Genomic DNA, 24,500 nt, shown 5'->3' on the forward strand with positions numbered 1-24,500 from the left:
GCTTTCTTTCTCTATAATAAAATTTCTTTATATAGATAGGTAGGTACTACACATCATCATCGTTCATTCATCATCATTCATCATCAACCAACAAGCCCACTTCCTCCTCTCCCCTGCCCCTCTGTCTCCAAGCCCTAAAACTACAAGTCGTAAAACTACAAGTCGTAAAACTACAAGTCGTAAAACTACAAGTCGTAAAACTACAAGTCGTGAAACTCCCAGCGCGAAGAGGTAAATATCGATACGACCAATGACACAGCATACCGGCCACGAAGCCCACCCCATCATTCCGAAACGCTAGCAGACCGCCCACCGTCATGAACATCACATTCCATCTCTCTTTTCTTTCTTTCTCCGAGAGTTCTCTCTGCTGCTGGTGTTCGGGACTAGTACTAGTACTTTCATCACCGAGGTCTAAGTCTCGCGCCCCGTGGTTCAAACTCTCGCCTACCTTGGCGAGTTCGAGACCGGCGGCTAGCACCATGATACCGAGCAGGCTCTTGGGGTATGCGCGTAGCAGCTGGACGAGCGACTCGCCGAACATGACGCCGAGCAGGATCTTGAATAGGCCGAGAAGCATCACGCTAGCCCCGCTGCGCGCGCCGAAGCGGAACTGTGCGGCGAGCCCGCCCGACCCGTGACAGACTGGCATGGCGCCGAACCAGCCGCCGATGAGGTTCATGATGGCGACGCTGAGCCCGATGGATGATACGCTTGGTGTGGGCAGGTGCGGCAGTAGGTCCGCGGAGAGGTGGTGCACGGCGATGATGGAGTTCAGCGTCGTGAGGGGGATTTGGCCGAGTCCGGCGTCGAGGGCGCCGGTGCGGAAGGCGGGCCAGGAGGGGAGGATGAAGTGGGGACGCCAGAGCTGGAAGGAGGGCAGATTGGCACTCCCGGCGAGCGTGAAGGAGAGGAGGAGCCCGAGGAGGAAGATCAGGAGGGCGTAAGGAACGCGTGGGGAGCCCTGCGTGAGCAGGAGGCTCAGGAAGGCGAAGATGGCCCAGGGCAGGTTGTCGGCGGCTGAGGGTTGGCTCCATCCGAGAGGCTGGAGGAGACTGGTGCCGGCGGATATGACGAGGGAGAGTCCTGCGCCCACTTGGATCCCTTTCACGACGGGAGTGGGGATCACGTGGGTGAACCACTGCAGAAGGCCCGTGATGCTGAAGAGGAAGACGACGCCGGCCGTGGTGAAACCGGCCGAGACGGTCTCTTCGACGGAGAACTTCCTCGAGATGGCGACGGCGGCGATGGCCTGTGGGACGGATCAGTTTTTTCTCTTCTCTATCTATTCCTTGACGTCGAACTCGAGGAGGGAGGGGGATTTTCAAAAAACAAACAAACCTTCATAGGCTGGACCGGGAGGGGGATCCCAAAGAATACGCCCGTCAGGATATTCCACAAGCCCGAGAGGACGAGGGTCGTGGACAAGGAAATCGAGTTATTGACCGCCAGAGTGATCATGAGGGGTAGCAGAGTCCCGAGATCGCCCAACGAGCCCGAGATCTCGGATAGGGGGGATTTTCGAAGCGTCGCGACATTGTTTGCGTGCAAGCGGCGGATCTTAGACATGTCCATGATTGCAGGAGCGGCATAGGACTTTTATGAGGAGAGAGGAGGAAGCATGATAATAAATAAGATATAGAATAAATAGAATAAACGGCCATGGCTAGAGGAGGTTTTTGGTTTAGGTCTTGTTTCTTGACTAGGTCATCTGGACATGGTGCGCATGTAAGAAGTGGGGGGAATCGCTTTAGCAGCGGAGCAGGGGCCCGTCCCGCCACGCCTCGCGTATTCGCGTGAGAGTCGCGTGTCGAGACGCGTTCTGGGGTCTTTTATCATCCGCGACATCTCGCTCCTTTACATTGATCCCTCAACCAACATGAATTGCTCATCCATATAAGATTTCCGTATTGTCTATGTCTATGGATGAGTGATATTTACATTTAATACATTCTTCACACATCCTTCTACCCATTCACAATGCCTTCCTCCCGAGGATCGACTCCTGCCAGCCCCTCCTCCCCGACCTCTCCACCCCAATTAACCCCGAATTCGAAAGTCAAGGCTCTTTTGGCTTCTTTAGACAATGATTCCGACGACGAGACGGTCTCCGGATCTGCGAGAGCTAGATTGATATCCACCATGGCGAAGAAACCTATCTCGGACCCGGCCTCTCCCGTCGCGGACGCGGATAAAGCAGACCGAAACGTATCGTTGCACGAGCGGGAGAAGGATTCGTCTGCAGATGATGATGATGATGATGAGGATATTGTTCGGCCGAGAGGTCGAATGGCCGCGAGGATGCAGGCGGCGGAGGACGATTCCGAGCCTGAAGCAGAGAAGCCAGCAGAGAGCGCCCGCGAGCGCGTGAAGAAGATGCTCATGATGAAGAGCAAATCGCCCGAGCCAGCCGCGAATCCCGAGAGCAGCGATGAGAACGATGCACCTATCGCCTCACGGAAACGGAGAGTCAGAGTACCACGGAGAAGCACGCCGGTTTCGAGTCCCAGGAGAACATCCGCTTCCCCAGGTCTGTTTGTCTCGCCCTCCAAGCCTGCGGATGCTTCGCGTGATGCGTCTGATTCTGAGGAGTTCCCTCTTAATCCTCTTCAGGATGATCGTTTCAAAGCACTCGTCGAGAAGAAGCGTCAGGAACGGCTTGAGAGGGAGGCCCGGGAAGCAGCTCAAAAGGCAAAGAAGATGGCGGAGCGGAAGAGACAAGCTACGATGCTAGAGGAGGATGACGATATGAGCGATGACAATGTGGAACGACGTCTCACTCAACAAGCCAAGCCTACCCGTAAGGCGAGTAAGAAGGCGCTGGAGGAGATCGCTAGGAAAACACAGCGTATGAGCCGCGACATGCAGTTGGCTCATGATCCCAGGACAAAGAAGAAGATCACTAAGGAAGACTTGTTTAAGAGGTTCAACTATAGACCGGCGGGAGGCATGAAGGAAGAGAATACTGAGTCTACACAACCCGGGAGCTCGAGTCCCCCACCTAATTCCGATGTTGAGATGCATGATACACCCCCGACATCCCCGGCATCTCATGCAAGTGAGATTGAGAAAACCTCGACAGCTATTAATGCACCCGCGATTTCGAACGAATCAGCTGAGATGGAAGTTGATGGCGATTTGCCAACTCTCGAGGAGGCTTTGACTTCCTCTCCGCCCCGAAAGTTGGACAAGGGCAAAGCGAAGGCTGTTGATGAGCCTTTACCAGAGACCGAATTACCAGAGAGGAAACCTCAATTCAAGCAACGCCCTATTCGTATCCGACCACCAGTGATCACCGATAGGAAAGCCTCTACCCTAGACGACTCTGACAGCGATCTTGAAATTCTTACAGCGAAATCACCAGATGCTAGAATGAAGAGACTGGACACTATTTTCGACCGTGTTCCTGCCAGGCAAGCCAATGAGCCCCATTCTCTCCAGGCGTTGAAGATGCTTGCCCATCTCAAGTCTCCTGGAAAGCAGACTTTGGGGAAGAACAAGAAACCCTCCATGACCACCACTGAATTACAACTCTCGCTCCAACAACGTGCCAGACAGCAAGCTGCACGCGAAAGGGAGGAGAGGCTGGAAGCTTTGAGGGCTAAAGGTGTTATCGTGCAGACTGCGGAAGAGAGAGAGAGAGCCATGGCCGAGGTCGAGGATCTCATTGCTAAGGCTAGGCGTGAGGCCGAAGAACTCAGGGAGAAGGAGAAGGCAGCTGCCAAAAGAGAGAGGAAGGCAAAGGGCGAGGTCGATCCTCTGGGAGATAGTAGTGATGATGAAGACTGGGAAGAGACTAAAGAGAAACCCGAGGAATTGTCTCTATCTGGTTCAGAAGATGAGGAGGAAGGTGCCAATGACGCAAGTGGTGAAGAAGAGGAGGACGACGAGGAGGACGAGGAGGAAGATGAAATGGAACTGGACGGTGAAGAGGAAGCAGAGACTACTGCACCAAACCCAATATTCGATAATGAAGCCGATGAGACTGACAACGATGAGGCTGAGGCTCAGTTGTCTATCGATGAGGATATGCCTGGAACTGGCGATCTGGAGGACGATCAAGAAGAGGAGTTACCTGTCAACCGGAAAAGTCGTCGGTCAAGGAAATCCAATGTCATCTCCGATGATGAAAACGAAGAGAAGCCCGTAGTGGAAACACCATCAGCGTCACGGACCAACTCTCTGATGCCAACCCGGACAAGCTCTCCAACAGCTCCAACCTCCGTGCTCCGCTCTGCCACAAAGACCTTTATCCCCGGACTACCAGTTACAGGCCCAGTGGGTCTTAGTTTGACCCAGATCTTTGCTGGCACTATGGACGACAGTCAAATCGAGCCTTCTCAGGGATCACCAACGGCTTCCAAATCCATCGATCCCCACGTTGACGCCGAGAACGACCCAATGGCATTTTTGAGACGATTGCCTGCTCCAGACCTCCCACCATTTGTGCCCACAATGGAGGAAGATTCACAAGATGTTGTTATGGACAGCCAACGTGAAGTTAGCCACGTTCCGGAATCACAACCCATGGAAACTCAGACCCAAGGGATCCAACTGGGATTCTCTCAGTCACAAGTACATGGCTTTGACAGCCTTATTGATCCGATGGCGACCCAAGTCTCTGAATTCCCAGAAGCGACGCAAGATAGAGGATTCCAACATCTGACGCCTATCAAAGGACGCTTTGTTGAAGCCCCGCCATCGACAATCGACACCGTAGTAATTGGACCAGAGTCTGTCCCGGAAGCTGTTGCGGAAACGCCAGTCGTCAAGAAGAAGGGCAAATTGCGGCGAAGAGCCCAAGTTGCCGCTTTTTCAGATGAAGAAGATGCAGAGGAACCTGCAGAAGTGGAAGAACAAGAAGATGAGTTCGAAATTACCGCCAATGTATTCGATGTTATGCGTAAAGCCGCCAGGAAGAAGGAACCCGTTGTGGACAATTTCGACAAGAAGACCAGCAAGGCTAAGGAGATGATACAAGAACAAGCCGAAGAATCTGAGGATGAGTACGCTGGACTGGGTGGAGCTAGTGATGATGAGAGTGGCGATGAAGAGGATGAATATGTTAAAGCGATGATTGATGATGAAGGTGGGAAGGACGTGGATGAGAGGAAGATTGCTGCATTCTTTGCGTGAGTCTATTCCTATAACATGTTATGATTTTGCTAACGATAACATGCAGGGATCGTGAGAGAGCAAATGACGAGAAGCAAGTGGAGAAGCTGTATAACGATATCACGAAAGGAATGCTGCGGAGAAAGAGAGGAGCTGACTACGACCTTTCGGACTCTGACGATGGTGGTGAGGCACGGAAACGAATGAAACGCAGAGAGTTCGCGAAGATGCGTAAAGCTCTCTTAGCTGATGAGCGTATTGGGAAGATCGCAGAGAACCCTAAGAGGCAGGCTTTCCTGCGTGCTCTCGAGGACCGCGGCAGTGAGGATGAGATGGACTTCCTCGATGACTTTGCAGAGCAAGAGGAGGGAGCTGATTCTCAGTCCCAATCCCAGGCGGAGGACTCGCAGCAGCGAGTGCCAGACAGCCAACCTGATGTTGTAATGGGTCCTCCAAAGCGCAAGCGCTCTGATGACACCGCAGAGATGGAGCCAAGAGCTCCACCACACCTTCGCCGCACCAAGCCTTCCAAGAAGCCGTCCAACCTTTCCGAAATCCGGGAATCTCTTTCAAGTCTCATTGAGGAGCCTAACGCGGTGATTGCTCCCCCCGAATCTGGTTCTGACACGGAAGATGAGCTTGAAATTGAAGGCGAGGACCTGAGCACCCACAAAGAGAAAGAAAAAGAGAACCGAGATCCTTTCGCCTTAAGGAGAAAGAACGTGCCAATCATCGACCGCATCTCTCTCAAGCGCGCCTCCTCAAGCTCTATCTCCAACAACACGCGTCTTGCGTTCTCAGCTTCCTCAACCGCACCAGGCTTCAAGGTCCCTCCTCTCCTCAGACGCGCTACTACAAACAACAGTCTTGCATCCACCTCGTCAACTACGTCGAGCGTGAGCGGCGGTGGCGCATCTGCTGCTACTGAGCGAATGGCGGGTGGGGGAGGTAGTGATGGGATTAAGAGGGGAGGAGGGAAGAATAGCGGTGTACATTACTTTGCGCGGGAGAGCGAGCGGAGAGCCGCGCTTGTAAAGACGGAGAAAAGAAGGGAGCAGAAGATGTTCAAAGGGGCAGAGGTGCGGAGGAAGGTTGTGGGTGGCTTGTTCGGTAGCGGGAAGTTTGAGTAAGGTGTTTTTTCTGGAGCTTGGATGGATGGATGGATGGGATGGATGGATGGGATGGAGTTCATGGCTTTCGGTGGGTAGGGAACGGGATTGGATCTATTACGACCTGCATAGATGGAGGCTCTGTAGGACTTGAATATCATTTGTCTTCGTACAAAGTCTTATTCTGAAAAACCTGCGCGAGAAGACCTGGCTTCTGAACATATCCCTGCATGGCTCAATTGCTCGACTGATAAAGGAGCCGCTGGCTGGTGAAAACTGCTACAAGATATAGTATTTAAAATTTTACAGGTGGTTTCTCTAAAGCCCTCATATCGTACACAACAATCTACCACGAATAGTATTGCCTCTGGGCAGTAATCGGCCTGTTGGGTAGCTGTACCCAGACCTTCCGATTCTTGATCTTCTCTTCCCGCTCGTTGTGGAGCCGGATGCGCGTCGCCTCTTCCTTCAAGAGCACCGTCAAGCCTAACGAACGTTAACTAAAGCCTTCTCCAAGCAATGAGAGATGGGGGAGACTTACTGGTTGTCCGGTTCTTCATGATGTTGATCTGGCCTCGAGCCCTGTGATCAGGTTCCGTCCCGTACAATCCCTTTCCGCACCAAGCCTGGTCTACGTATAAAGTGGTCGGGTCCGTAACCGTGATGCGCTTGCCATCCTTCGTCTGGATCTTTATCGGGGTCATTTTCTGACCATTGACTGGTCCTAATCCCATGCCCCTCTTGACGATTGCCTCGTTCTTGGCGTGCTCGAGATGTTCCCTGACATCCTTCGCGGCCTTCTTCTTTGAAAATCGCATTTGGATAATCGCTTCGTCCACAGTCTTCCCGGCAATTTGCTTCGCCAATGGGACGAGCTTCTTGACTGACGTCCTGAAATCATGGGATTTGGATATCAGTTCTCTCTCCTGCCTCTTGATCTGCTGTGTTCGCGTCAACCTCCCCCGTTTCTTAATCTCTCTTATGACCATCCTGCGCTCCCACAGTTTTCGTCCAACTGGATCCGGATCCAATGCAGCAGCCATCGTCTCAGGATTCCGCACAAGAGGCTTCTGTCCATCTGGCGTCTCGATGCGTTCGGGCTTTGGCCCAGCCTGCTCTTCATCCTCGAGGATGGAAGATGAGGAGAGATCACCGCGGACAAAGGCCGCTCGGTTCTGAGGCTTTCTCCTGAGGTACTCCTCTGTTAATGGGTTCGTTGGGGCTTTAGAGGGTTCCTCCACGCGACGTTTCCCCCACCCGAAGAGGGTTCGTCGTTGGATGCATGGTGCGAGAAATGTAAGAGGTGTCTGCGAGGAGGCCAAGGAGGTGGCTGCCGGCTCAATTAGCTATCGCAGTAATCAATGAAGTGTTAGGAGTACGTACCGGACCTCAGCACGCGCCGTGATGGCAGGTGCAGGCTCATTGTGGGTTGTGGTGATGTTCCCCCTGTGCTTGTCAAGAAAGCTCAAAATGTCAGCGCGGAAGTCCGACTTTTGGCACGTGACAAAGGCGGTCTAGAAGCGGCAGAAACTTCTACTTCGTAGCGCGTCCTCCTTCCTCCCAATGAGGTGAAATGACGGAAGGGAACCATAAACGTATGATTCTTTGACGTTGAGATTTTTTGGTCCAAGAGTTTCTTCTCTTCGCGACAGTGGATTTTCCCGGTCTGAAATGAGAATCCAGACTACTCGGGACCTTTTCGATCGGTAATCGAACACCGCATCGCGACTGAACAACTTCCAAGTATTCGATTCGGACATAAAACATGACGGATCCCATAGGAGAGGACGGATGGCTCGCGCTTGTCGACGAGGCCAGTAGAACTGCGAGTGACTTGGAACAACGGGTCGGGGTGGTCGAGTTATACAAGCGTTCGATTGCCGCGGAGCCTTGGTCCCTCAAGCTTTGGCTGGCTTATTGCGAATGGGTCTGGTCCTTATACACGGACTGCCAGACCGCGGATGCAGGATGGCCGGAAGAAGAACAGCTCCTCGGGCAGGAACTCTTCACGCTGGAGACTGCGTTGGATGTCTGGCAACAAGGAGCTCAAGCGACCCAATACCGACTGAATGACAGCAATGAGCTCTGGAATAGGTGGATGTCGATCGAGTTGGAACTGCTCTCGAAGTCGCCGACCCGTGAAAATATCGAGCGCATACGAAACCTCTTCCTCGATCGATTACAAGTACCACAGGCTGCCTGGGATGAAACGTCGCAGATGTTCTCTACGTTCATCACCAAATATGATGAACCTTCCTGGGAGTCTACCATGGTCCAGGCTTCAAAGTTGGCAGAGCAAGCGAAAGCTCTATATGCCAAGCGCGAAAAACACGAAATGGACCTAGAACGGGCAGCTGGTGATATCGAGGCTCAAAGAGCAGTGATGCGAGACTATTTGGACTGGGAGAGCAAGCAAGCTAGAATGAAGCCTAAGAAAGGCGCTTCTCCAAGCCCCTTGATCCTTGTTGTCGCGCTATATGAAAGAGCCCTATCATCTACACTTGGTTCGGACCCAGCCGTATGGCAGGATTACATTGTCTTTCTGGGACAGAACTCACAGGCGCACTTACCGTCGGTTTTGTCAGTGGTTGCGAGGGCTACACAGCATTGCCCCTGGTCAGGAACCCTCTGGGCTCGGTATATCCTCACAGCTGAAGCCGAAAAGTTGTCTTACTCCGATATCGAGTCCATAAAGCACGCTGCCACGAACACTAGAGAGTTAGACCGTGATGGGATGGGTGGGGTGGTAGAAGTGTATATTGCATGGTGTGGTTATCTCACCCGACGAGCTGCTCCTCCAGGAGCATCAGATGAAGATATCGATGTCGCTGAGATGGGTCTACATGCTGCGCTGGAGAGTGTTCAGGATTGGGGACAAAGACTACACGGCAAAAAGGATTACAAGGGCGACCCTCTATTTCGCATCGAAAGGATAATGATTCACTACCTCACCCAGAAGGGCTCAGCCGCAGAAGCACGTGGATATTGGAAAAGATTAGCTGAAACCCATTCACATGGTTGGGAGTTCTGGCAACGATACTATATCTGGGAAATGACTGTCAATCCTGCAAATACACCTCCTACTCTAGCAACCCAAGTTTTGAATGAAGCTGTGCATCAGCAATCACTGGATTGGCCAGAGAAAATGATGGAGGTTTATGTCCGGCACTGCAACATATACACGGATGCCAATCAATTACTTTCTGCCATGGATACCGTCCACTGGCTCTCCAAAAACGTTGCCAAACGACGTGAAAAGGAGGCAGCTGAGGCAGCAGCATTGTATGCTCAACAGCAGCCTTCAGCAGAGCAAGCCGCCGGCGAATCTCCTGGAGCCTCAAAGAGGAAGCGCGAAACGGGTTCAGATGAGGCTGATGGTATTGCAAGCAAGAAGCTCAAAGGCGATGAGCAAGAAGTTGACCAGGAGGCATTGCGAGAACAGCACTTGAAACGCGATCGCGAGAATACATCTGTCCTAGTCACAAATTTGCCAGCAGAAGTAACCCAGACAAAAGTCAGACATTACTTCAAGGACTATGGCCACATCAACAGCATTACAGTGAAGACGGAGCAGGACGGACTTTCATCAACAGCTTTGATTGAATTCCGATCCAACGAAGACGTTCTGTCGGCCCTGATTCGGGACGGCAAATACTTCGCTGATAAACAAATTTCAGTGATGCCCGCTACTGGCTTAACGCTCTATGTGACCAACTACCCACCTGCCGCTGATGATGCTTATATCCGAAATCTGTTCAAAGACTGTGGCGAGATATTCAGCATTCGATGGCCAAGTCTAAAGTACAACACCCACCGTCGATTCTGCTATGTCACTTTTCGCACACAGGCTGCAGCTGCTGCCGCGACACAAATGAATGGCCAAATGCTTCCAGGTGGGTTCAAGCTCAGTGCATTATATTCTGATCCATCGAGGAAGAAGGCACGTGAGGGCCCGATAGCAGAGGGAAGAGAATTACATGTCACCAGTCTCGACACTTCCCTAAACGAGGAAGATCTGAAAGCCGTGTTCTCAAAATATGGCCCAGTTGAAGCTGTTAGGCTCCTGAGGACATTGGGAGGTGAGAGTAAAGGTGCAGCATTCATTGTGTTTGAGAAAAAGGATGACGCCACAGCAGCACTTGCCCTTGACAAGACTAAGCTGAAGTCCAGGGTTATCACCGTTGAAGTGTCGACGGGTAAGAACTTCAAGCCTACTGCAACCAGCAAGGGGGCTTCGGCTTCTCCAGCACCGGATGCAGATGGTGACTCCGTTATGTCTCCTTCCCCCGCGCCAGAGTATCATACAAATACACATGCACACCACGGCCCGTCCGGAACGGACATAGCCAATCGAACGATGACCTTGATAAATATCCCAGACACTGTCAATGATGCTCGGGTACGCGCTATTGCTGAACCCTTTGGTAACATTGTCAAACTTGTTCTACGACCGGACCACCAGGGCGCCATTATCGAGTATACCGATGCTGCGTCCGCAGGCCGGGCAGCATTGGGACTAGAAAATTATGAGATCGCGCCTGGACGACGACTTCGAACTGGAGGCATGAAGGATCTACTTGGGGAAAGGGATGAGATAAAGACTGATCGAGTCCAGATCGGGCAAGGCAAGAAGACGCAAGGAAATTACTCTTTACCGCCTATTGCGCCGGTCAGGAGGCCAGGCCCAGGCGGGCGAGGGGGTTTGGGAACGAAGAGAGGATTGGGCTACCCTGCTGCAAAGCCTGCTGATCCATCCGGCTCAAGTGCTGGTGCCGGTGGAGTGCAAGGCAACGGAAGGGCAGATGGAAATGTTGCGCCGAAGAGCAATGCGGATTTCAAGGCAATGTTCTTGAATGGTGGAAAGGAATAGTTGTTTTTAATTAATGGATAGGTCGCAGACCATCAAGGCTAGTTCGCTATTTGCAAAGGCTCTATCAATGTAATTCAAAAAGGTGCTAGTCTATCGTTGTGCTGCATTGAAGTCTCATATCCTTTGAATTCCGTTGGTGAAGATGTTAGCTGAAGAAGCTCATCTGATTCTCATGTATCCTTCTGATGTAACTGTACATAATGGCGGGACCCACCTGCCAGCCCGTCGATGATCGCGGGCGCCCCCGAAACCTGGGGAAGGCTGAAGCGCGTAAAGAGCTATTTATCCTACCGAAGCTTACCTACTTGGCACCTCACCGAAGAAACTTCATTCTCGACAAGACAACGACAACGACGACCACAACAAAAACAATGAATGCACCAAGATGAGCTCCCCGTCTGCTTCAAGCGGTCCAGGATCACCGATCAGCCGTCGATTTTCCCGTCTATCAAAACGTGGCGTAAGGCCTTCAATTATAGTAGCTTAAACATCGACATGCTGACGTTCAAGACACAGAAGCTCCGAAATGGGACGTTCATCCTCCCCGCAACAGGAGAGCGGATTCGCAGGCAGATAACTCTTCGAAATCCAGATAACTTCGATGGATCAGGGCGACAGAATGGCCAGGACGGCGAAGCTTTCATCTTCCCGCGAGGGCAAACCTTTTCGCAGGCTGGCACGTTCGGGGCGGCTGTGGACAAAACCGTTGAATCCGTGAAGCAGTTGCGGGACCGCTTGCAGACGCCTACGGCGAAAGCGATACTAAAATGCTCTCTTGCGTACCTGTTGGGGAGCATGGGGACTTTCCTGCCCCCGATCGCCAACTTTCTGGGTCATCAGGATGGGAAACATATGGTTGCTACGATCACGGTGTACTTTCATCCAGCGCGGTCGGCGGGATCGATGGCAGAAGCTGCCATGTTGGGTATTGCAGCATTTTGCTATGCTGTCTTCATCTCGGTGTCGTCCATGGCCGTATCGGTACTCTGCGAGACTCAATTGGGCCTGATTGAATTGGGCTATGCTCTTGTGTTGGTTGTCTTTTGCGGAGGTGGATTGGGTTTCATCGGCTGGTTCAAACAGAAATATGGTTCGCCACTGGTCAACGTGGCATGCAGTCTTGCCAGTCTTGCCATAATAACTGTTTTGACGAAGGAAAATGCGGTCCAAGTTGGAATCTTCTCAAACGACAAAATAGTGCAGGTTATGAAGATGGTGCTGATGGGCATTTTTGCAACTTCAGCTGTGAGCCTGCTACTATGGCCCGTTTCAGCACGTGCAGAGCTTCGAGAAACCATGATTAGGGCGACAGGGTCATTTGGTGATATGCTCACGATGATCACTCAAGGATTCCTTAGCGGTTCCGAAGCAGACCTAGGGTCTACAGCTTTCAATAACGCCCTGGGCCGATATAAGTCAGTCTTTACGCAACTGACAAAGAACCTGAAGGAGGCCAAGCTCGAGCACTATGTGCTCGGGACTGAGGATGAGTATAAGCTGGAAGCTAGCCTTGTGAACTGTATGCAAAGGCTGGCTCAGTCAATTGGTGGACTTCGCAGTGCTGCAACCACCCAATTGACGTTGCTACGTGAGGGAGCTGCTATTGGATCTGCAACGCCTACCGAAGATGGTCTGTCTGCACAAGCAGTGGGGTTGGGTTTATCACCTGTGCCTGGTAGGCAAGACAGATTCGCTGTCTTGACAGCTATTGAAGAAGCATCCGAGGAGGGTAGCGGAGCCGAAGATCAGTACACCCCCTCTCTAGGTACTCAGTCTCCAGGATCTCGACCTTCACGGCTCGAGAGGCAGAACAGCGAAGCGAGCGTGACGAGTATATATGTACCAACTGCTCGGACCCCAGCCGACATATTCGCGCGGTTCATTTCGCACTTGGGGCCTTATATGAAGTCTTTGGCATACACACTGTCCCAGATACTCAACGAACTTCCGTTTGGGCCCGGGCCGGATTATTCAATTAATATCAATGAACATTTCAGGACAAGCCTCAGTGATGCATTGCATGTCTCATTCCCAATGTTGCCTTGACCTATGCTAACGTTCCATGTAGGTTGTTGTACAGCAATGCTCGTGCCAAAGCTTTGAAGGAGCTATACAAAAGCAAAGAATTAGATCAGGCAAGACCCGAGAGTATCGAAGCCGATTTTGAGGAAGTGGCAGCCAGTTGTGGCCAATTCAGTTTCAGTCTCTATGACTTTGGAAGCGAAATGCAAAATCTCCTGTCGATCTTAGAAGACTTGAAACAACAAACTGAAAAGACGAAGAAGCGTTCCTGGAAATGGCTGAAGTTTTGGCAGCGCTTTAGATTTTATAAGGGTTCCAGCGTTACTACGGATCCAGAGCGAGAACCACTTATAGAGCCGCCATCTTCACAACCAGGTACAACCAAAGACATGCCAGAACTAGTCATGGGAAGGCGAGATTCGAAATATTGGAAGCTCTCATCACAAGAAGCACATCCAACAGGAAGGTTCTACAACAAATTGTTGCATGTGATGAGAGTCCTAGAACGAGATGATGGTTGGTCCCGTTCTCGTATATTCTCTGCCGTTTGCTCACATATAATTAGTACGCTTTGCTTTGAAAGTTGGCATTGGAGCTGCTCTATATGCCTTATTTGCCTTCATTCCGGCCACCCGGCCATTCTATCAACACTGGCGAGGGGAATGGGGTTTGCTCTCATACATGTTGGTGTGCAGCATGACCATCGGAGCCTCAAATACCACGGGATGGGCACGATTTATAGGCACATTCATGGGAGCTGTTCTTGCCATCGTAATTTGGGTTATGTGTCAAGGTAATCCTTTTGCTTTGGCTTTCTGTGGTTGGCTTGTTAGTCTGCCTTGCTTTTACATCATCATTGCTAAAGGCAATGGTCCTTTTGGACGATTCATCATGCTTACATACAACCTTTCCTGTTTGTATGCGTACAGCTTGTCGATAAAAGAAACCGATGATGACGATGATGAGGGAGGCGTCACTCCATTTATCTTCGAAATCGCAGGACATAGAGTAGTTGCCGTCCTTGCGGGTGTCGTCTGGGGACTCATTATAACGAGAATTATTTGGCCGATTTCAGCACGACAAAAGCTCAAGGATGGCCTATCTCTCCTCTGGTTGCGAATGGGCTTGATCTGGAAGAGGGATCCTTTATCGACGCTTTTGGAGGGGGAATCTCAGCATGCTTACATGAATCTTCGTGAAGAATTCGCTCTTCAAAGATACCGTCAGTCTTGAACATATGTTTATGGTCTCCAAACGCTAATCCTCTATTAGTCCTCAGCCTCGAGGGCCTTCGAAAGGCAGCATGTAGCGAGTTCGAGATACGAGGTCCTTTTCCTGCAGCGCAATATGGGCGTATCCTAGAATCAACGCATAGGATACTAGACGCATTCCATTCAATGAACGTAGTGATACAGAAGGACCTACATGCCAGTGAAGGAGAAACCCTACTCTTGAAATACACAGCACATGAACGAGCTGAGCTGTGCGCCAGAATCAGCCATCTCTTCCAAGGTACATCCCCTTCTTTCCCCTTCTGACACCAGCATTGCTAAAACAGGAGACAATCAGTTCTGGCAAGCTCGATGAAGCTCGAATATTCCCTTAACAACACAGTACCGAGTACAACGCATTCGCGCGATAGATTACTCGCCAAGATGTTTCAGTATCGCAAGGATGCAGCTGGTGCCGAAGAAGGTACCACCGTGGCAACGGATGAGGATTTCGAGATCTTGTATGTGTATACGCTCGTTACCGGGCAGTTGGCCGAGGAGATCAAGAAGGTCGAGAAGGAGGTGGAGGATTTATTTGGTGTCATGGACGAGGAGTCGCTCAAGTTACAATGAGCGTTCGTATAGGGTTAAAAGCAACCTAGGATTATGGGTATAATCAAGGATGGAAGCAGAGGAATTAGCAAAGTTAGGAGTCAAAAAGGGCGGGATGGTGTATATAAATACTAATTGTATATATCATGATTAATGACTCTTGCCTCCTGCGTGCTATGCTATGCTATGCTATTCAAACCCATTACATGCATACATACATACATACATAAGTCATTTGCCCCAAGCCGAACGCCCTTCATGACCCCATACCTCATCAGAACAGAACTTCCCTAACCTTCCCAGCCTTATTCCGAATATCATACTCCACCCATTTCGCCACCCCCCTCCTACCAGGGGCAACCACACTCCCCGGGTTCATAACATAACATCCTTCATATGTGACACAGAAGGCAGGGGCTTCTGTATCAGCCAGCACCAGAGCTGTAGGCAAAGGATAGAGCTGCAGCGCACTCGTATAATCCCACAGCACAGGCCGAGTCGCCATCCCAAACGGCGACAGGTATCCCTGATCCAAGATGGTCTTGACGAGTTTGCGCGCCGCGTGGAGATCACTGGATATAGATTCCGCAGCGGCCGCGGGTTCCGCGACGTGAGACTCTGCGGCTTGCACGTCGGTATCGATATCCATCTCAGCGGGCTCCTGGACCGGTTCCGGAACGGGCGACATGCCCATCTCCTCTTCGTCTTCAGCGGGTTTGGAAGACGAGAATCTGATGGCGGTCCTGCGTAACCGACCGGATATGTTGTCCCGGAATAGCACGATCTCGTGCGTGGGTCCGAAGAGCGAGAGGCGGGAGGGATTGGTCGTCCATATGGCTTCTCCGTCGGTTTTCTTGCCTTTCTCCTTTTCGGCTTCGGCGTTGGCGGTTGCGAACGCGCGTTTGATACGGGAGGTAAACATTTCTGGGACGCCTTTGCGAGGCAATGGCGTAGCTGCCCCGGCTGAGAAGGAAGATGCCCAGCCGTCGTTGTCGCCGGGGACAAAGATGAAGGTCGCGGATTGGAGTAGCGTTGGGTAGTCGGCGAGTGTGGAGGCGAGGCCATCGAAATACTCTTTATATTCGATGCTGCCGCCACTACCCCCTCGTGCCATAACTGCGTGTTGAGTAAAGTTCCCCATGAGCACGAAGGTCATGGGTGTGTCTTCCTCGGGCTCTGCGGCGTAGATTCCCAGGAGCTTTTTCAGGGCTTGGAGCGTTCGTGGTTCGTCAAGATTTACCTCCCCTATTATAATTACTCGACCTCTGCCCCCCAGTTCGTCATCTCCTGTGGGCTGTCTGATCAATCGTTGCTCGAGCTTGCGCATCTTCGATCCTACAGCACGCTCGCTGCCTACTCCTAAAAAGTCGACCCATCCAAATCCACCACCGGCTGTTATGTCTCCATCGCCGTTTTTACCGCTGACTCCTAGGGTAACGGCTCTCCGTTCACAGGGAGGTCCACCGATGAAGAACCCTATAAACTTTCCACCGATTGTACCTCCAACACCTCCACTACCACCAAGACTCACGGTGTTATTGTCTTCTTCTTCGTAGGTTCCGTCAACTAAAACAATCATGCCAGGTGCAAACCAGGCACCATCTTCAGGGATTGGTTTGGCGTGAGTAAGATCTAGTGCAATACTCCCGGTCAGATCGCTGATGGCAAGCGTGCCAGTTGGGGAGATGGTCAATAAACCAAGAAGCATGTGATTGGTTCCGTTTCTACCAAGGAGGTTGGCAATGGGTGTAAGTTTGTAGGATTGCTGAGCTGTTGCTAAAGAAGAGGCTGAGCGTCTTAAGGAGGGTGCTTTTGAGGGTTCAAATGTTGGTGCTTGGAAGGCTTCGTTTCGAAGAAGGCGCTGATGAATGAGATTATATCGGTTGCGGAAGACTTGAGTCTTATGTGAGGGCGAAGGAAGTAGTGATGGTTTCGAAGTTTCTCTAGGTTGAGGTTAGCCACGCATTTCAAAGAATATATGCCATCACAAACCTATCGAAATGCTTCTTGCCAACATTATATACAAGTCGAGGTTGCTCAAAAGCATCAATAACTCTCAGCCACTTCCTAGGGTCTCTAATCTCATCATCATCTTCTTCATCTTCCACACCCAAGGTCGACATCCCAAGACTCGATTGGCTATCCTCTCGCTCCAAAACGTTCGGTCGTAACCCGAGTCTGGTATGAGACACCTCTGCATGTTGAGAAGATCCGAGTACAAGGCTGTTCTGGCGACTCAATTCTTTGGCTGTAACAATTCTTCCTCCACTCATGCTCCCTTCCAAATTTCGTAGGATATCCTTCAGATCATTGCCCTCCCCTTCGACAATAACCCCTCCATTCCTGTTCTTCCAGCTCTTGGCAACCTCCTCCAGTACGCGCTCTGCCAATCCTTCTTCCCGCCATCCAGTACCACAATGTCTTCCAATAAAAGTCGCTAACACTTGTAAGGCGGACGATGTCAGAGTCAAGCTATGCTTTTTGGTAAACGTCCGGAATGCCAGAGGCCGCAATGTCGCGGGAGGAAGAAGAATTGGCAGTATAATGCCTCTCGCTGGAGCTGCAGCAACATTGAAAGGGCGCACAGGATGGGCCGGAGTTGCAAATGCTGGAGAAGAGGAGGGAATTGGGTTCGACTGCGCGGGGATTGGAGGCTGTTTGAATATAGGAGCGGCCCGAGACTTTTCTGGCTGATGAGGTCGACTCATGATTTCATGTAAAATACACAAGAGCCGAAATATTCAAACACAGTTCGAATAAAGTCCAGGTAAAGTCCAAATGCGAAGTTTGAATGTGCAGCCGGTGAACTGTAGTCAAGGCTCCTCTAAACGCGATCTGCGGGGAGACGCGACGCGTGAAAGTTTAAAGTGCTTGTCGCGTAGCTACTGATCCCTGCACTTCTCCAATATTGATCCAGCTTCAGAATCACCTGTCATAAATATCATTCCTCACCTGTTTCCCTCCGATGCCAATTACCTATTGAATCGATCTATCGTCGTATTCCATTCTACGCAGTCCCGCGATTCCCTTCAATCGTTAGATTTCATCGAAACATCAACTCCAACGATCATGGCCGACCCAACTGAACTAACTGAACCACTCGCCGAGGAATCCTCAGCAGCAGCGGCAGAAGCCTTCAAGTCTGCCAAAGTATCCCTTGCAGATCTCTGCGCGAAGGGAACTGCACAATATGCGCACAAGAATTACGAGGAGGCAGCCGATCTGTATGCGCGCGCAGCAGAGCTCCAAGCTGAACTCAATGGCGAGATGGCTCCCGAGAATGCGGAGATCCTGTTCCTTTACGGTCGGTCGCTGTTCAAAGTTGGTCAAAGCAAAAGTGATGTTTTAGGAAACAAAGCTGCGGGTGAGGAGAAGAAGAAATCCAATGGTGCGGCGAAGGCAAAGAAAGAACAACCAAAGCAGGAGATTAAGAGCGAAGCTGAAAAAGTGGCCGAAGAGGGTGTTGCGATAATCGCAGAGCAGAATGGTGGTGCGGTCAAGTCAGAGGATGGTCCTAATGCCAAGAAGCCGTTGTTCCAATTTACGGGCGACGAGAATTTTGAAGATTCAGATGAGGATGAAGAGGTAAGGTTGTCGCATCAACTTTACTACCTTGTTTCCTGACAATTGATTAGGGCGAGGATGGTGAAGGTGAAGCAGAGGAGGAAGAAGATGACCTTGCTGCCGCATTTGAAGTCTTAGATCTTGCACGCGTCCTATTCACAAAGAAGTTGGAGCAGCCAGAAGAGGGAGAGGGTAAAGGAAAGGAAGTTGGAGACTCGCTCGCGACAAGACACGACAAGGAGCGACTGGCAGATACGCATGATTTGTTGGCAGAGATATCTCTAGAGAATGAGAGGTACGCCGTTTGTGATCTGCTGGCCTTCTATATTTTCTAACTTATCCCAGATTCCCTGCGGCGGTCACCGATTTCAGGGCCTCCTTGGCCATCCACCAAAGCTTGTTTCCTGAAGAGCATGAGGCAGTTGCTGAAGCCCATTACAAATTATCTCTCGCTTTGGAATTCGCATCTATCACCAGAGCCAAGGAAGAAGGCGAGGAGTCTAAAGAAGCGGAAGATGAAGCACACTTTGATCAAGCTATGAGAGATGAGGCTGTCAAGGAAATGGAGGCTGCTATCGCAAGTGTGAAGCTCAAATTACAAAACAAAGAGGTTGAGCTTGCATCTTCCCTCTCTTCTGATGACAACGAGATCACAACAGCCCAAATTGCAGACGCTAGGGAAATCATTGCTGAAATGGAACAACGCGTAAGTTTATTTGCTTGTTTTACATCTTTCAAAGCACACGACTGATATCATGATCTAGCTTGCCGACCTCAAAGCCCCCCCTGTTGATGGTGTCAAGGACGCATTGTACGGACCAGCTAGTGGAGGCAACCCTCTAGGCGGTCTCCTTGGTGCAAGTCTGGGAGAGTCACCTGCCGAAGCAGCTGCTCGGATTGAAGAGGCCAAGAAAACTGCAACTGATCTTACGGGACTTGTCCGCCACAAGAAGAAGCCCAAGGATAGCGAGACAAATGCTCCAGAGCCAAGCGCAAGCACCAATGACACGAATGGAAAGCGCAAGGCAGAGGATGATGCAGAGGATAATGATAATGCGAAGAAGGCAAAGGTGGAGGAGGCTGTCGCCAAGGAATAGGTAGGGTTATGTATGGTTTTCCTACTGGGCTGCGGTGGGGGGCAGGGGGGATATGAAAACGGTTGGCGTTCACACAGGATACCAAGGAACATCGGTGGCACCTTCTAATCTGCATGTTTGCAAATGCAACATGACAGGTAATAGATTACGGGATATGCAAGTTGTTACTTGCCTTGAATTCATGAGCTTTTTTTTTAAAAAACATATGATGATGATTTGTACTGTAACGTGACTCCTTTGATGTTTGATGCAGGAATTTCGCCCTCCATTATTGAAATCTTATATTATGAGTCTAGGTACACTCAAGACTCTCCAAATATGCATCCTTTCCAGGCCACAGGGTATCATGAAATTCGCATCATGTGCGCAGAACCCATGTTCCGTCTCGTGGATTTGGACAGCGGTGGAGGAACCTCCCGGGGAACTTGAGATTCTGTGTCTCACCTTGAAAGCGTCTCCTTACGCGGATTTTAATCGGAATGAGAATTTGAGGTATTATGCGTATTATTTTTTTCGTAGAGTTCGTGATGGGATTCAGTGATTCGTAAACATAGGAAAGGATAGATGAGCGGTTCGTAATAGTGGTGATCTATCAGGACGGCAGGCATTCTAATAGGAAGAACTTTGCACCGACTGGTTACACCATCTGGGTATAGTTGATAGTCCGTGAGAAATCCTCTCCCAATCGAGGCTTTCCCTCTCCTTTAATAGTGCTTTAAAATGGATATAAGCGGTGACACCTTTACCACCTGCAAGAAGGCATCTCTCATTGTAATTGTAGGAAAGAATTCGAGGGCAGCTTTGAGCCGGCGACTTGATGAATCACTTTGGGCAGATTCCTCCCACGCTTGGTATTTTAAGATAGCATCTGATCAATGCTCAATATGTAGGCATAGCATGCTGCCGTGAGTATGCTCGTACCGGGCAAGATCTCGGAATAGAAGAGATCATTGATTGACGTTAACGAACGCCTTAGGTAGAATTTGAAGGCGTCGTGCTCGATCCACCTCGAAGATGTGAAGAAGATCCTTTGAACAGCGATTGCCAGATGAAAGCCTCACTTAGAAGAAGCTCAATATCCTTCTCTGTCCAATCCCGCGTGGGAAGAGCCTGAAGAAACATCATGACTTCTTGAAAGTCCATCTTCAGGAGCTTGTCGGACCATTTGACCAGGAAGGCAACACACACATACAGATGGAATTCCGAGAAGCCCTGCTCCTCAGCCTGAAAATCTTTAGCACATACAGACTTATGAATGGTAATGGACTAACCATATATGTGTCCCACATCCTAATTGTATTCTTCACACTTATTTCCCGCATTAAGAGACAATTCATCCATCGGAAACTGAACTGTATAAATTCAACGCCCTCTTTTTCGAGGTGTTTCGCAAGAGCAACGTCTATCCTCGCAGTGAGATCATGGAGAGCTGCAACTTGACGTTGAATCCCAGGTTGCGCGAATATGTAATTATCCTGGATACCATCTAAAAGCTTCGTCAAGCACCAGAACGAATCTGCTTCTACAGCGTCGAGAACGGGTTTCGGTAGCTGTCCTGGATCCATACCACTTTCAACATCCGAGTCCGTAATATAGGTCGCAAGAAAGACCTGCCAGAAAGGGGTCACGAGGTCATTGATACCTTGGACATAACCACTGGCAGGATGCCGCACAGCCCAGACGTATAATATTCGTTCTAAGGATCTTTGCGTCGCTTCGTAGCCATAAAGTTCCAAATGTGGATTCGTTCGAGGAACGTCAATGCTGATCTGATGCCAGATTGCTTCGTCTAGACCTCTGACTTTACCAGCTGGCCCCGACGTTCCGCCCCTTTCAAATGCTTGTCGAACCCCATCTAAGTATTCCTTCCGTTTACGTTCAAGAGTCCCAACACGCCTTTCACTGCTTGTAGGGAGGTAACCAAGCAGTAATTGCCAGGTCATAGCCCGAACTTCCTCTGGTACGCCAGACCATGCTGCAGCTCTCAGATCCGTCAAAGAAATCGAGGTGGCTTGGAGTATCTTCTTGAATTTGTTGATTCTCGTAATCCGCGCTGAATGGATATCTATATCCTTGGGCGACGCATCGGGGGGTATAGGTGGGTGGTTAATGAGATGCAACGAGTTTGCGGGATCCCTTAGTATATCTTTGTACTGAGGTCTCAAGATCTTCCCTTCACTCTTTTTTGGTAGAGGATAACTTGGGGCTGGCCGTTCAATTGCAATATCTGCACTGTTTGAAAGCCGCCGGGGCCCGAATCCACCATAGCTTCCCTGTAGGCCATGACCAAATGGCGACAGAGTCCCACCTGAGTCCACACCGCTAGGATCGGGTGCCTTCTTGGTCTTTCGCTTCATACTCGAAATACTCGGCAGCCCGAAGTCGTCCCCATCATCATTCTCGTAGCCATATTCATCTTCCTCATCAGCCTCGTCCTCCGCATTCCAATCATTGTTTGTATGGGACAGAAAATCTGTGTATGTCCTTCGAGGTGGTGAAGCCAGTCCGGAATGTCCTCGGCTCAAAGACGGAGTATGTCCTCGGTGCAAAGAAGGAGTATGGGTATCGCCATAACTTTTGTATGGTGATGTAGATGGGGGGGTTCTCGGGCGGCCTGAACCTGAAGATATGGATCTTGGGCATATGTTAGCATTGTCTGAGAGCGGGGAAACTTAAGACATGCAAATTATCAAACTTTAGAATATCCGCGTGGGAGTATGAAGCTCCCACCACAAGTCCTGAATCACTGGCATGCTTTTTTGGAGAAGAATTGCGCCGTCCACTTGTAGTTCTACTTCGCCAGAAGGGAGAGGATGATCTGTGTCCTAATCAGCATACCGCCCACTTTCCAATCGCCGTTTCCCCATATTCAACTATAAGAGCATTCGCTGGTCGGTTTGGAACATACTCTGATCTCTCTAATATGTTGGACCATGTATTAGCAGAAAAGTCCCATGCAATCGGTGCAAAGAGAGCTGCTGAAAGGCATCAAACTCACCAACCTGCACCATCTCCTGTACAAAGGTCCTTTCCGTCAGCGCTCTGTCCTAATTTATCTCAAGAAGCTTCTGCACTAACCTGCTGTACTGGCTTCTTCGATCCATTTGAAGCAGAGAACATCCTTATAGATATCCAATCCTTTGGTCTATATGTTTGTTCATTCCAATACTTCCAGGTTGTCGTCTTCCTTATTGAGCCTCAAGCTTAAGGCGCCAACATGCAAGTGGCCAAATGTGGCTAGTGCATGAGCCTTTAGCGCCTTTACGGAGTACGACGTCTCTGGAGATACGGACATATTTATCACAATCTTCCACTCTCCAGCATACATTCACTCACCTCTTTGCAAGATAACTCCCTTTCTTCAGCTTTCTCTTCTTAATACTCGTGGCAGATTTCTACCTCTTCGCATCTCAGTGCCCTCTGAGCTGATTGTCTTTTGTTCGGGGGAGACCACAGTACCAGTAGCTGGTCTCACCTAATTAATACCTGTTCACATCAGCGACACAGAGATCCATCGAAAATGGCAGAGCCAGAGAACTTTGAGGAAGATTTGTTTGCCGATCTGTATGTACAAATCTCGATTTCAGAATGACGCCTCCCTCCGTTGGACACAACTGCCTCTCTGCGACGAGAGTCCATGCCGAGCTTCATTTGAGCGTCGAACCAGCATTACTTCTGATTATTACATTCATCGAGCACCAGGCTAACAACACCTCAGGTACGCTGATGATGACACTCCCGCGAAGCAAGCACCTGCCCCAGAGGTCACCGTCGAAGCTACAGCACCAGCCGAGGTAAAGAAAGAACAGCCAGCAGAAAATACCGAGAGTGGCAATGGAGACGAGCAGAAGAATGGCAGTGAACAGGATGGGGATGACGAGATAGATTTTAATCTTGGCAATGGAAATAGCTATGATGCTCCTGCTGCAACAAACCAGCAAGAGTCGCATGGACCAGGCATCAAGGAAGATGGGTAAGATAGCAGTATTTTTCTTTTACATTTAATCTTTCTGCGAAATCTAGCACATACATGACCGTAGTTACACGAGCAGCGCAAGCAGCGGTCTCGTTTTGAACTGCAACTACCGGCACAAAGCGGGGAATGACGGGCAACTCTATGCCGATCTGTGCATGTTGAAGGTCAGGGCACCAGGGCACGAGCTTTGGGACATCAAAAAAACTGGGCTTTGGGAGTGAGGCTGGTTGGACGGGTGGCGTACAAATCACAGGCAGCACTGGGATTGAACGAACTGAAATCAAGGACGTGGTTACTTTGAGAGCCAAATCGACTGGCACTGAAACTATTGAATCGATGGTTGGCTTGCTCTGCTGGAAGGAGATGCCAAGGCAAAAAATTGGGCGACGCGAGCTAGACGTGGAGACATGAAGACATGACCGGAAGGAGAGGAAGGTCTGCTTGAGGGTTGTGGAACTGAGATTTCGCCCCATGCATTCGCCATCAACAGCGGCCATAGTCAGCCTACTACTACATAGCCTATTGTCGAGATAATCTTCATAGAGCATCAGAGGAGGCCGCAGATAGGCTATAGCAGATCGGGCAGCGTAGCGCTCAACGCCAGTACCTAGCATCACGATAGCAAAAGACACGATTGTTCTTGGATATCTTGTGGTGTCAACCTTCTTTCCATGACTCCAGCGGAAACATGATGGGTGTGCTAGCCTCGAGGATGGATAGGTGGTGGGCACGTGGAACCTCCCAGCAAGACATCATTGCCGAACAACCTTCTTCACACGAACCGATATATCCAGCATCCCCATTCTCGCTCCGCTGCTCTTTGTCTATGCCTTAGGGAGATGTACTGAGGAGGATATGCCTGCGTCAGAGCAACTGCAATAGGGGATAGAAAGCTATGGCTGCCCCCTTAGCGAGACATTGACT

General features: G+C 50.4%; 10 protein-coding genes across 10 annotated transcripts; 5 read left to right on the plus strand and 5 right to left on the minus strand.

Moving 5' to 3' along the window:
* Positions 1 to 63: 63 nt before the first annotated feature.
* Positions 64 to 1,569, minus strand: M430DRAFT_14786 (hypothetical protein; the record flags this gene model as incomplete). The annotated part of the gene is made up of 3 exons (XM_024863091.1): positions 64 to 134; positions 265 to 1,252; positions 1,342 to 1,569. 3 exons carry the CDS (start codon positions 1,567 to 1,569, stop codon positions 64 to 66), a joined length of 1,287 nt encoding a protein of 428 aa, XP_024725040.1.
* Positions 1,570 to 2,142: 573 nt separating this feature from the next.
* On the plus strand, positions 2,143 to 6,245 carry M430DRAFT_46608 (hypothetical protein; the record flags this gene model as incomplete). The annotated part of the gene is made up of 2 exons (XM_024867860.1): positions 2,143 to 5,132; positions 5,183 to 6,245. 2 exons carry the CDS (start codon positions 2,143 to 2,145, stop codon positions 6,243 to 6,245), a joined length of 4,053 nt encoding a protein of 1,350 aa, XP_024725041.1.
* A 325-nt stretch (positions 6,246 to 6,570) lies between these two features.
* M430DRAFT_14788 (hypothetical protein) lies at positions 6,571 to 7,647 on the minus strand (the record flags this gene model as incomplete). Its single annotated transcript, XM_024863092.1, has 3 exons — positions 6,571 to 6,710; positions 6,766 to 7,554; positions 7,608 to 7,647. The coding sequence occupies 3 exons, from the start codon at positions 7,645 to 7,647 to the stop codon at positions 6,571 to 6,573; spliced, it is 969 nt and encodes a 322-aa protein (XP_024725042.1).
* Positions 7,648 to 8,316: 669 nt separating this feature from the next.
* Positions 8,317 to 11,198, plus strand: M430DRAFT_32226 (hypothetical protein). Its single transcript, XM_024866124.1, has one exon. The coding sequence runs from the start codon at positions 8,323 to 8,325 to the stop codon at positions 11,092 to 11,094; it is 2,772 nt and encodes a 923-aa protein (XP_024725043.1). The 5' UTR covers positions 8,317 to 8,322; the 3' UTR covers positions 11,095 to 11,198.
* Positions 11,199 to 11,419: 221 nt separating this feature from the next.
* M430DRAFT_62761 (hypothetical protein) lies at positions 11,420 to 15,060 on the plus strand. The gene is made up of 6 exons (XM_024869011.1): positions 11,420 to 11,554; positions 11,611 to 13,112; positions 13,163 to 13,632; positions 13,682 to 14,338; positions 14,389 to 14,628; positions 14,686 to 15,060. Exons 1-6 carry the CDS (start codon positions 11,480 to 11,482, stop codon positions 14,958 to 14,960), a joined length of 3,219 nt encoding a protein of 1,072 aa, XP_024725044.1. The 5' UTR covers positions 11,420 to 11,479; the 3' UTR covers positions 14,961 to 15,060.
* A 153-nt stretch (positions 15,061 to 15,213) lies between these two features.
* Positions 15,214 to 17,647, minus strand: M430DRAFT_46614 (hypothetical protein; the record flags this gene model as incomplete). Its single annotated transcript, XM_024867861.1, has 2 exons — positions 15,214 to 16,882; positions 16,932 to 17,647. 2 exons carry the CDS (start codon positions 17,645 to 17,647, stop codon positions 15,214 to 15,216), a joined length of 2,385 nt encoding a protein of 794 aa, XP_024725045.1.
* A 209-nt stretch (positions 17,648 to 17,856) lies between these two features.
* Positions 17,857 to 19,732, plus strand: M430DRAFT_55030 (hypothetical protein). The gene is made up of 4 exons (XM_024868513.1): positions 17,857 to 18,524; positions 18,575 to 18,798; positions 18,849 to 19,209; positions 19,268 to 19,732. Exons 1-4 carry the CDS (start codon positions 18,009 to 18,011, stop codon positions 19,598 to 19,600), a joined length of 1,434 nt encoding a protein of 477 aa, XP_024725046.1. The 5' UTR covers positions 17,857 to 18,008; the 3' UTR covers positions 19,601 to 19,732.
* An 808-nt stretch (positions 19,733 to 20,540) lies between these two features.
* Positions 20,541 to 22,762, minus strand: M430DRAFT_155176 (hypothetical protein). Its single transcript, XM_024863269.1, has 6 exons — positions 22,679 to 22,762; positions 22,599 to 22,614; positions 22,509 to 22,518; positions 22,284 to 22,418; positions 20,872 to 22,234; positions 20,541 to 20,824 (listed from the first exon to the last, which is right to left on the minus strand). The coding sequence occupies exons 1-6, from the start codon at positions 22,718 to 22,720 to the stop codon at positions 20,573 to 20,575; spliced, it is 1,818 nt and encodes a 605-aa protein (XP_024725047.1). The 5' UTR covers positions 22,721 to 22,762; the 3' UTR covers positions 20,541 to 20,572.
* Positions 22,763 to 22,917: 155 nt separating this feature from the next.
* M430DRAFT_32230 (hypothetical protein) lies at positions 22,918 to 23,962 on the plus strand. Its single transcript, XM_024866125.1, has 2 exons — positions 22,918 to 23,164; positions 23,319 to 23,962. The coding sequence occupies exons 1-2, from the start codon at positions 23,121 to 23,123 to the stop codon at positions 23,575 to 23,577; spliced, it is 303 nt and encodes a 100-aa protein (XP_024725048.1). The 5' UTR covers positions 22,918 to 23,120; the 3' UTR covers positions 23,578 to 23,962.
* M430DRAFT_155205 (hypothetical protein) lies at positions 23,398 to 24,441 on the minus strand. The gene has a single exon (XM_024863272.1). It carries the CDS (start codon positions 24,188 to 24,190, stop codon positions 23,561 to 23,563), a length of 630 nt encoding a protein of 209 aa, XP_024725049.1. The 5' UTR covers positions 24,191 to 24,441; the 3' UTR covers positions 23,398 to 23,560.
* Positions 24,442 to 24,500: the final 59 nt, after the last annotated feature.

Source organism: Amorphotheca resinae (assembly GCF_003019875.1).
Source record: "Amorphotheca resinae ATCC 22711 unplaced genomic scaffold M430scaffold_1, whole genome shotgun sequence".
In the NCBI taxonomy this organism is placed as follows: Eukaryota; Fungi; Ascomycota; class Leotiomycetes; order Helotiales; family Amorphothecaceae; genus Amorphotheca; species Amorphotheca resinae.

Excerpts from the sequence above, each read along its gene's own strand:
- M430DRAFT_62761 (XM_024869011.1), top strand. The coding sequence starts at position 11,480 with ATGAGCTCCCCGTCTGCTTCAAGCGGTCCAGGATCACCGATCAGCCGT. Across the intron at positions 13,113-13,162 it reads ACAAGCCTCAGTGATGCATT|GTTGTTGTACAGCAATGCTC; the intron begins GCATGTCTCATT and ends CGTTCCATGTAG. Across the intron at positions 14,629-14,685 it reads AATCAGCCATCTCTTCCAAG|TTCTGGCAAGCTCGATGAAG; the intron begins GTACATCCCCTT and ends GGAGACAATCAG.
- M430DRAFT_55030 (XM_024868513.1), top strand. The coding sequence starts at position 18,009 with ATGGCCGACCCAACTGAACTAACTGAACCACTCGCCGAGGAATCCTCA. Across the intron at positions 18,525-18,574 it reads ATTCAGATGAGGATGAAGAG|GGCGAGGATGGTGAAGGTGA; the intron begins GTAAGGTTGTCG and ends ACAATTGATTAG. Across the intron at positions 18,799-18,848 it reads ATATCTCTAGAGAATGAGAG|ATTCCCTGCGGCGGTCACCG; the intron begins GTACGCCGTTTG and ends AACTTATCCCAG.
- M430DRAFT_155176 (XM_024863269.1), bottom strand. The coding sequence starts at position 22,720 with ATGTTCTCTGCTTCAAATGGATCGAAGAAGCCAGTACAGCAG. Across the intron at positions 22,235-22,283 it reads ATTCTAAAGTTTGATAATTT|ATCCATATCTTCAGGTTCAG; the intron begins GCATGTCTTAAG and ends CATATGCCCAAG. Across the intron at positions 20,825-20,871 it reads GGATGTGGGACACATATATG|GCTGAGGAGCAGGGCTTCTC; the intron begins GTTAGTCCATTA and ends AAAGATTTTCAG.
- M430DRAFT_155205 (XM_024863272.1), bottom strand. The coding sequence starts at position 24,190 with ATGCTAGGTACTGGCGTTGAGCGCTACGCTGCCCGATCTGCTATAGCC.
- M430DRAFT_32230 (XM_024866125.1), top strand. The coding sequence starts at position 23,121 with ATGGCAGAGCCAGAGAACTTTGAGGAAGATTTGTTTGCCGATCT. Across the intron at positions 23,165-23,318 it reads GAAGATTTGTTTGCCGATCT|GTACGCTGATGATGACACTC; the intron begins GTATGTACAAAT and ends ACAACACCTCAG.
- M430DRAFT_32226 (XM_024866124.1), top strand. The coding sequence starts at position 8,323 with ATGTCGATCGAGTTGGAACTGCTCTCGAAGTCGCCGACCCGTGAAAAT.